The 9,639-nt window shown below is 25.3% G+C and overlaps 2 protein-coding genes across 5 annotated transcripts; one reads left to right on the forward strand and one right to left on the reverse strand.

The window, feature by feature from the left end:
• Positions 1–4: 4 nt before the first annotated feature.
• Positions 5–6,932, reverse strand: LOC122861018 (60S ribosomal protein L11). 2 transcript variants are annotated; one of them, XM_044165159.1, is made up of 4 exons: positions 6,870–6,932; positions 747–1,070; positions 474–621; positions 5–209 (listed from the first exon to the last, which is right to left on the reverse strand). In XM_044165159.1, exons 1-4 carry the CDS (start codon positions 6,915–6,917, stop codon positions 82–84), a joined length of 648 nt encoding a protein of 215 aa, XP_044021094.1. In that variant the 5' UTR covers positions 6,918–6,932; the 3' UTR covers positions 5–81. The 2 variants fall into 2 exon arrangements, with proteins under 2 accessions (XP_044021094.1, XP_044021095.1); XM_044165160.1 differs by lacking the exon at positions 6,870–6,932 and adding an exon at positions 1,410–1,492.
• On the forward strand, positions 3,045–8,902 carry LOC122861015 (neuronal PAS domain-containing protein 4A). 3 transcript variants are annotated; one of them, XM_044165154.1, is made up of 8 exons: positions 3,045–3,312; positions 3,642–3,863; positions 5,840–5,898; positions 6,004–6,273; positions 6,842–7,026; positions 7,121–7,227; positions 7,473–7,626; positions 7,756–8,902. In XM_044165154.1, the coding sequence occupies exons 2-8, from the start codon at positions 3,815–3,817 to the stop codon at positions 8,780–8,782; spliced, it is 1,851 nt and encodes a 616-aa protein (XP_044021089.1). In that variant the 5' UTR covers positions 3,045–3,312; positions 3,642–3,814; the 3' UTR covers positions 8,783–8,902. The 3 variants fall into 3 exon arrangements, with proteins under 3 accessions (XP_044021089.1, XP_044021087.1, XP_044021088.1); XM_044165152.1 differs by having other exon boundaries at positions 3,682–3,863; XM_044165153.1 differs by having other exon boundaries at positions 3,687–3,863.
• Positions 8,903–9,639: the final 737 nt, after the last annotated feature.

A 9,639-nucleotide genomic window follows, 5' to 3' on the forward strand; every position in this document is an offset into this window, starting at 1 on the left:
ACAATTTAAATTTTATTATTTTTTTTTTATTTGTTTTTATTATTACGTGGTTTTTATAAAGTATCATTTAATTTAAAAAATTTACTTCTTGGCATTCATGATGACACCATCGTATTTCTGTTGGAACCATTTCATGGCATCATCCTTGCAAAGTCTGTGTGGGAAGCCAACCTTTCCGGTCTTTCTTCTTCGGTGAGCAACATTGAAACCTAATCAACAAAATAATTAATCAAAAATTTAATAAACAATTCAAGTTGATAAAAAAAAAATAAATATATAATTTATATAAAAATGTTGCGACAATTAAGTAACACACCCAGTAAATATGGTGGGCATGAGTTGCAATATGAAGCATTCAATTTAGCACATGTTATTAATGAATAACATGTAGATGTTGTTTGTAAAATAAAAACAACATCTACGATACCAGAAATGTGCAAATAATAAAATTATAAAAATGATAAATAAATTACCTGGACGTCCAAGAACAACGTAAAAGTCCAAACCGTAGATACCAATGCTTGGATCATACTTGATACCCAAATCAATGTGTTCCTGGATACCAAAACCAAAGTTACCAGTATCTGAGAAATTTTCTTTGCGTAATTCGTATTCACGGACCTGTTGATTACAAAAATAATTATAATTAGTAAATTGACAATTGAAAAATGTGTTGTTATTATTATGATGATGATGATTTATGTTGTTGATGATAATGTTGATGATGTATTTTGATTAAAACATACCTTAAGACCACGCTCAAGAATTTCTTCAGCCTTGGCACCACGTACTGTACAATGAACAGCAATTTTTTCGTTACGACGAATACCAAATGAACGGACAGTATATCTGGCCTTTGAAAAAACTGGCTGTTGTCCAGTTAATTGTTCCAAGACCTTAGCAGCACGTGTAAGTCTGTCACCAGATTCACCAACGCAAATGTTCAAACACAATTTACGAATACGTACTTCTCTCATGACATTTTTAGCTGGATTTTTAGGCTCTTTTTTGGCCTTTTTAATTGGAGCTTTTTTAGCTGATGCCTGTTTGGCTGGTGCCACCTTGACGTCCTGTAATAGTAATTAATCATTTTAATAAGCAATTAATTCCAATACATATATTCAAAGCACACTATGGAATATTTTATTAATTTTATATTCACTAATATATTTAATTAATAATTGTGTTTTTTAATTTGGGGTTATGGTACACTCGAAGCACGCTAAAATTTATTCAACAAATTAATCAACTATTTCTCAACCACTCATAATTTATTCTATCACATTTTTATTAACAAATTATTCCACTAAATTGATAACTTGTTTAAGCAATTTATTAACTATCGATTGTTTAGATTTTATTGGATTAATAATTTTTTTTTTATAAAATAAATTTGCTAGCAAACTCACCGTCATGTTGAAAGAGAAAAGAAAAAGAGCTCGCGGATATACTATAAATGGGGGAAAGAACCACACTACAAATAAACCATGTAGACGGCGCCAGACGGCGCACTCACATATACAAAATTTTCAACCAATCACAATTCAGTACATTTATTAATTGTCGATAAGAAAAATTTCTTTAATATTAATTTTTTTAAATTTCAAATTTACGAAAAAAAAGAAAATTTAAAAAAAAATTTGAACATAAATATTGACTTGATAATTAAATGATAATTTAAATTAATAATTAACAAAAAATATTATTAACAATAATATTTAAATAATAATAACAATAATAATAATAATAAAATTTGTATTTTTTTTTCGTTTTTTTTTTTCATATTTTTTGAGATGAGAAAAACTGATAAAATAATTTTATGATTGCTGTTAAATTGCTTGGCTTGTTATTCTATTATTATAATTTTTTTTTTAGTCTTCATAAGATAGAAAGAAAATTGAGTTTGTGTATTATATTGTTACAAGATAAAAATAAAAAATAATAAATAATCTTGGTTTTAAAATATTTAAATAAAATGTTGTATATGGGTTTAGGTAGAAGCGAGACAATCGTGACCAAAGCACCGTAGGTTTCGAGGGATTGTAGGTCCGTAAAGGTATACATACATTTAAAGAGAGGAGAGAGAAAACTGTTTGTGGCTGCTGGGGGGGAAATCATCGAGGACTGCAAAAGGAGTTTAAATATGTATATGCAGTATAAATGTGAATATGAGAGTAAAAAAATGAAAAAAAAAAAAGGGGTCTCCTAGCAAAGAAAACGAAACGGTTTGCTCTCAGGAGATCGAGTGAGTGGGTCAGTCTCTTTTTTCCTTCTCTAGTACCTTAATATGTATATATATATTTATTTATTTATTTATTTTATGCACACACAGGCATGCCCACCCGCGTCAACTTCGTGGAGAATACGGTAGAGATCCAGAAAGCAAAACACTATATGAAACAAAAAAAAATATATAAAAAAAAAAAAAAAGGATATATGATCCTTAATAAAAAAAAAAAAAACAATACACAATAATATTATCCTTTAAATTTTTTATAGTTATTATTTAATTAACTATAATAAATAAATAAATAAATTTTTTTTATTTTTCAAAATAATTTTAGAAATTTTTATAATTTTTTTTTGACTAAAATAAAATTAGATTAATAAAATTGATTGAAATTTAAAATATGAATATTTTTCGTTTTTTTTTCTTTCAAAATGGTATATCACCAGATAAAAAAAAAAAAAAGTCATTGGAATGATGAATATAAAGAAGGAGGAAATCGAGGAAGAATCGAACTGATATTTACTTGGTGGATAGTGGTAACAATACTTGTACCTTTATATATCCATAAAAAATAAAAATAAAAAAATAAAAACCAACAACAACAACAACCACCACCACCACCTCCACCACCAGTACCACTTGAAGATAGTTTGGTTTTTCATATACAAAAAAAATGAATAAAAAAATTATTGTATTGGTTGTTTGAATACCTCGTGTATATAAAATAATAAGTGGTGGTGATGTTGATGATGGTGGTGGTGATGATGGTGATGGTGGTGGTAAGTATAGTCAAACAACGAAACAAGAAGAAGAATAATATTACGAAGACTATGGAATCGCGTTGTTGTTGATGTTGGTTGGTAGGTTTGTAAAGACAAGTTTAAGAAGTTAAGGTAGTCAGAGAACGTGCATTTGTTCAGTATATCCACGTGTTCAGTGGTAGTTGCGCGTTATGACCCGGATGTTTGATTGCAGTAGAAATATCGCGTGTACCTGCCGACCCGGATGTACCCTTGTGTCAACTTTAAATATATCAAACAATACTAATGTACTCAACAAGGACTAAAAAATATGTTCAATCGGTAAGTTTTATCATTTATCAATTAAATAATATATCAACAAATTTTTATTTTTTTATTTTTTCACTAATTTATCTTCAATATTAGGCAATAAAATAATATCAATTTTTTATTTTAAATTTTTCATGAAAGTTTAAATTTAAATTTATCAATGCAATTTTTTAATTTATTTGTTGGATATTGTTTAATTCAAATAAATGTATAATTTTTTTTTTTTTTTTGTTTTATAGACTTTTTTTTTTGTTTTTTTTTTCTATTTGTTATATTATAAATTTTTATATTTGAGAGTATTTTTGTTTTTTTTTTTATTTTTTTTCATTAACATAATTGAGTGCAAATAAAGTGGAAAGAAAAAAATGTCGTAATTTGAAGGATAGATGCGAGCAAATCGACGAAAGGTGCGAGCAAATTACGAAGGGACCTGATTAACGCGGAAATTGCAAATCTACGTGATCTATTGCCATTGCCACCATCAACACGTCAACGATTATCACAACTTCAACTAATGGCACTCGTTTGTGTTTTTTTGCGTAAAGCAAATTATTTTCAACAAGGTAAATTATCAATTAAAAATTTATTAAATTAGTTAAATATCTCTGCTATATATTAAAATTTTATTTTTACAAACTAAACGACAAATTTGTATTTTAGAAAAATTGTTTTTTGTTTTGGTTTTTTTTGCATTATTTATATTGAGATGAAACAAGTAAAATATACTTGATAATTTTTCATTCGTTTTTTGATATGCAAGACGGAAAGTAGACGTAATGGTATGGCCTGTCGGCATTGGTACTTTGAAATTACCGACATTCCACGAGAACCGTCGTTTTCCAAGATCCCGAACCCCGGGACCTCCCGGCAACGGTCGCGGTCGCGTCTCTTCTTGCGGTGCTCGACCCTTTGCATCTGAACAAGCCAATTTTTTAACATTTATTCTTCCCTTTTTTTTATTTTTTATTTAAAAAATATATATTTTTCTTTTTTTATTTATAATTCTCTCTCTCTCTCTCTCTTTCTTACCCCAAATCAAAAAGCCATTTTCAACATCACAAAACACATCATTAAACTCCCCTGCCAATAATAAAAACAAAACTTCTTTATAACTCTTTTTATCTCAAAAAAAAAAAAAAAAAATTAATAACAATAAAATAAATAACAAACTCGAATTATTATATTTACGTTTTCATCATAAATTATACTGTCGCTATTTTACATCTTTAAAAAAAAAATTAAAAAAAGTAAAAAATTATACTATTTCATTTATTTTATAATTAAAGTATCAAATATTTTTGTCAAAAGGAAAAAAAAAAAAAAACTAATTTTAACAGTATACCTAAATATATACTAATAAAAATTTGATATTTTTTCAATTAAATTATTTAAAAAAAAAAAAAATTAATTTAAATAAAATTTTGTTAATTAAATAATTATTATAAAAAAAAAAAAAGAAATAAAATTATATTAATTCAATTTTATTATAAAATAAAAATAAATTATTGTTTATAAATAAATGTATATAAAAAATTTTTTTAAAAAAATATAAAAAAAAAAAGGGGAGAGAACGCCGTTGGCTCCAGACCGCGAGTATAGAGTCTAAGCGCGAGTTCCGGGTGATCCGCTGACCTCTCGGCCTCTGCAACAACACTCTCACGCTCCTGTAACCCATACTCCCCCTTACAAGAGGGGGGTACTATTTCTCCTTCTCTTTTTGATTTTTTTATTTCTCCTTATGCTTTTTTTTTTTTTCTCCTTCTTTACCTCATTTTATTTCCCCTCTTTATTTTAATTTTTTTTTTTTTGCTTTTTAACCCAACCACCCACCACCCTCTTGACCCTCTCTCCCTTTTCCATTGCAAATACAACCACCTCATTTCCATCTATTTATATATTTATTTTTTGCTCCTCTCTCTTTTTTTTTTTTTTTTATCTGCTATTCTCTTGTCTTGTCTTTTTTTTTTATTTTCTACTCTCATCTATTTTCCTTCACTATTTTTTTTTTCCTCCTTAACTTCTCATATATAGACACAATCTTTTGCCTTGTTTTTATCAACAATGTATTGGTTAAATTTACAAGACACACATGCGGGGGGTTGAGAGATTTTTTATGATGATTATGATGATGTTGATGATGACGATGATGATGGGAGTTTTACAGAGTTTTACAGAGTGGTAAAAGAAAAATAAAAAAAAAAAATTACAAGATAAGAGTACTCTCATGGTTTCTCTATATCCTTATGGAACATCATGATTTTATGTGTGTTTGAATATCATGTTTTTAAGATTATATTTATGCTTAATAAAAATTATAAACCCTGTTACAAATCATATTTTATATTTACACCATTTTTTTTTTTTCATTGAAAACACATTATTCATGTTATAAATTATTTATTGTTTATTAAATTGAAAGTTGTCTGGTTTTTAAATGTCTTATTTTGCTTTATGATAACAAGGCTTGTTAAAATTTTATCGTTAAATAATTTTATTATTATTAATTATAATTTTTAATAATAATTATTTTTAATTGCAGCATTGAAAAATAGTTCATCTGAATCTAATATACCAACGCCGAATATTGGATTTTCAAAAGTAATAATTTATTTAATTTAAAAATAGTATATATTTTTTTTAATTGAATAACATGTGCAATTATTTAATTTAAATTTTTTTTTTTTTTGTATATAAATTTTAAAGGCAATGTCCGGTTTTATAATGATGATGACACAGCAGGGTAAATTACTTTATATATCAGAAAATGCTGCCGAGTACCTGGGACATTCGATGGAAGATTTATTGATACATGGTGATAGTGTTTATGATGTTATTGATAAACAAGATCATCTTATTGTACAAAATCAATTGGCCAGAAATGGTCCAATGTCTGGTAATGATAGAAGATTGTTTCTTTGTCGTATTAATGTATCGAGAAATTCACGAAGACAATTGAGATTTGGTGATCAAAAGGTTAACATTATTCTATTCAATAACTAATTATTTTTTAAATTATTAATTTCAACATGTTGTTTAAATAATAAAAGTATAATTTTTTGAAAATTCCATTTAGAAATATTTTTTTCTAACGAATATCACTTGCAGCGAAAAAATGCTAAATTTTATCTGCAATTAAATAAATTTAAAAAAAAAATAAAAATAATTGAAATTAAATTTTTAAATTTTTAGGATAATTATATTCAAGTGTTGTTTAAATTATAAAAGTATAACATTATGAAAATTCTATTTAGAAATATTTTTTTCTAAAGAATATAGCCTAAATTTAGTTACAATTTTCTTGTAACTTTATACAAATTAATTTTAAAAATTGCCTCATTGTAATTTATTATACACTTGACTAATTTTTTTTTGTTTTATTTTTTAACACTTCAACAATAAAATTAATTTTTTTAAAATTTCTTAATTATATTATTAAGCAAAAATAGCTGAAAATGAAAGAAAATAATATTTTAAAAAATGGCAATTACATTATTTTGCAATAAAATAATTATAAATAATTATTTATATATATTTTTTTCAGGTTGTACTTGTTGAAGGACATTATTTACCATTTGTACCACTTTGTAATCGTAATGAGTCTGTATTTCTTGCCTCATGTACACCAGTTGTATTACCCGAAACACGTGAAAGTGTTGTACAGGGTGCAACAAATATATTCACAACAATACACTCAATGGACATGAAATATCTTCACATTGACAAAACGTAATTAAATTATAAAATAACTAAATTATTATCAAGCCCAAATAAATTACAATTAATAATTTATATTTTTATTTATTTATAATATTTAACACAGGGCTGAAAGTCACTTGGAATACTCGAGGTCAGAATTGGTGGGAGTATCTTGGTACAACTTGCTTCACTGGGATTGCATAAGAACCGCCTACTGCAAGCATCAAAGTGGCAAGTATCATCAACACATTTAAAAATAAATTTTTTCATTTATACTTTGTTTTTTTTTTTTTTTTCGTCATTCAAAAGTACAATGAGTTTTAAGTTGATGCTAAATGCAATAAACCACAGCAATTATATTTTTTAATTTTAATTTTTTATTCTTAAAAAAATTAAAACATTTATATCATTTGTATACAAATAAAATTAAATAATAAAAATTAATTATTTTCTTTTTTTATGAATTTATTTAATAGTTATTCAATCTGATCAAGATCGTACAAGTACAGCACTTCTTCGTTTGCAGAGTAGATCAGGAAGATGGTTTTGGATTCATTGTGTATTACAAGTCAAAGAAACATCTGAAGAATGTCAACATCCTATAATTGTTTGTACAAATCAAGTACTGAGGTAATTTAATATTGATAAATAAAATTTTATTTGAGCTTTAAAATCTTCCCACATGTTTATAAAATTAATTTACACCATGTGGCTATACACCTACATAAAATAATAAAATAAAATTTAATATATTTACAGTGATAAAGAAGCAGAAGTAATGCGTTCAAGTACTTGGCTATATCAGTATTCATCACAATCAAAATTTACATATGGCATATGTCAATCATCAAATTCACAAAATAATTTACAATATCAAGAAACTTATACACGTCCAACAGTATTAATGCAGCATCCATCAGACGCATCACCAAGTTCATATGATGCTGATTATTTATCAAATAGTATTAATTCAAATTGTGGTAAAATTGAAGGTCGTGATGATATTGAACCAGTTGATATGTCAATAAATAGTAGTGACAATGAAGGACAACGACATTTATACAATTTACATCATCATCATCATCATCAAAGTCAACATGATACACATTTAAATTCATCTCATAATCATCATCATCAGCAGCATTCTCATAGTCATCATCACCATCATCATCATCAATCACAGCATCATCAACATGCAAATAATCATCAGCAAAATCGTATAATGCAAAAATCAATTGGTTTTAAAGGTAAATTAGCTGTTCATTATTTACATGGAAGACAATATCAAAGCCCTGGTGATTCACCAAAATATATAACTGATTTAGATGTTGTTTATAATGAATCATGTGCTGAAAGAAATAATATATTAATAAATAAATGTCCAATAAAGTTAACTGGTACAATGATTATTGAACAAAATGATACAATTGAACAATGGAATAATTCAAATTCATTATGGTCAGATAATTTACAACGTGTGCCAGATGTTGTACATCAAGATTTAAGTCCATATATAACAACACCAACAACACCAATTGATACACCAGATTCAGCTGATATACATTCAGAAGTACCAGTATTTAATTTTGATTGGACACATGAACATCATTTACCAATTCCAAAAATAATGGTACGTAGAGATTTGGAAAATCATAGACAAAATAGGGATGATAATAATCAACCAATAACACTTCATTTACCTAGAAGAAAAAATCAAAATGATGATAATGATAATGTAGATGATGACGATGATGATGATGCTGATGATGATGGTGATAAAGAGTAAAAGAAATTTAAAAAAAAAATAATAGTTTTTTACGTGATATATTGAAATTGATAAATTTATTTTTGGAGATAATGATAGAGAAGAGAAATTACAGTGGGAAATTTAAGAAATATATTATTTAGCTAGAAAAATGATTCTTTTTTTTTTTTTTTTTTAAGTAGTTTTTTAATGTTTAGCTTAAATTTAATATAAGAAAAAAAATAAAAAATTAAATAAATTTATAATTTGTCGAATTTCACTTGTCAATTATTATTATTTATTATTTTTTTTAATAATATTTATTTAATTACAATATAAAGTAAATAAAAAAAAAAAAAACATTTTTATTTTTTTTATTTTTTCAATCAATTTTTTTTTGTATCACAATTAAAAATTATTTATTTATCAAATTAACATAAATTTCTATTTTTACCTCAAAAAAAATAAAAAACAAATTAATAAATAAATATTATTATAACATTTTTTTAATTTATAATATGTTCTTGATTTATTATTCCAATAATTTTATTTTTAAAAAATTAACAACAAATATAATTAATTTAAAAAAAAAAAAAACAAATTAAAAAATTTCCCCCAATAATTTTCTGTACAATTTTTCTGTCGTTGATTTGCTGTTTTTTTTTTAAATTTTTAAATTTTTCCGTTTCACATTATTATATTTTATTATCACTCAATCTTTTACAAGTATGTCTCAATTTATCGAGTGTTTTTTCTTATCTTTTTCAACAACCTCATTAAATCCTCAACTTTTTCCTTTTTTTTAAATATTTTAAATATTTATTAACCCAATTATTATTTTTTTAAAAATTCTAATTACCCTTTTCACTCATAAATTACACATTATTAATTTATTTATC

This window comes from Aphidius gifuensis, linkage group LG1, assembly GCF_014905175.1.
Source record: "Aphidius gifuensis isolate YNYX2018 linkage group LG1, ASM1490517v1, whole genome shotgun sequence".
Lineage (NCBI taxonomy): Eukaryota > Metazoa > Arthropoda > Insecta > Hymenoptera > Braconidae > Aphidius > Aphidius gifuensis.

What these genes read in the sequence shown, in the direction of transcription:
- LOC122861015 (XM_044165152.1), top strand. An exon ending in TGAGATTTGGTGATCAAAAG is followed by an intron (nt 6,274 to 6,841) that starts GTTAACATTATT and finishes TATTTTTTTCAG; the next exon opens with GTTGTACTTGTTGAAGGACA. An exon ending in TATCTTCACATTGACAAAAC is followed by an intron (nt 7,027 to 7,120) that starts GTAATTAAATTA and finishes TATTTAACACAG; the next exon opens with GGCTGAAAGTCACTTGGAAT.
- LOC122861018 (XM_044165159.1), bottom strand. Translation starts at nt 6,917, where the DNA reads ATGAGGCAAGAAATACAGACTCATTACGATTACAAAGTGGTACAAATG. An exon ending in ATTACAAAGTGGTACAAATG is followed by an intron (nt 1,071 to 6,869) that starts GTAAATAATGTC and finishes TTACTATTACAG; the next exon opens with GACGTCAAGGTGGCACCAGC. An exon ending in TTCTTGAGCGTGGTCTTAAG is followed by an intron (nt 622 to 746) that starts GTATGTTTTAAT and finishes TGTAATCAACAG; the next exon opens with GTCCGTGAATACGAATTACG.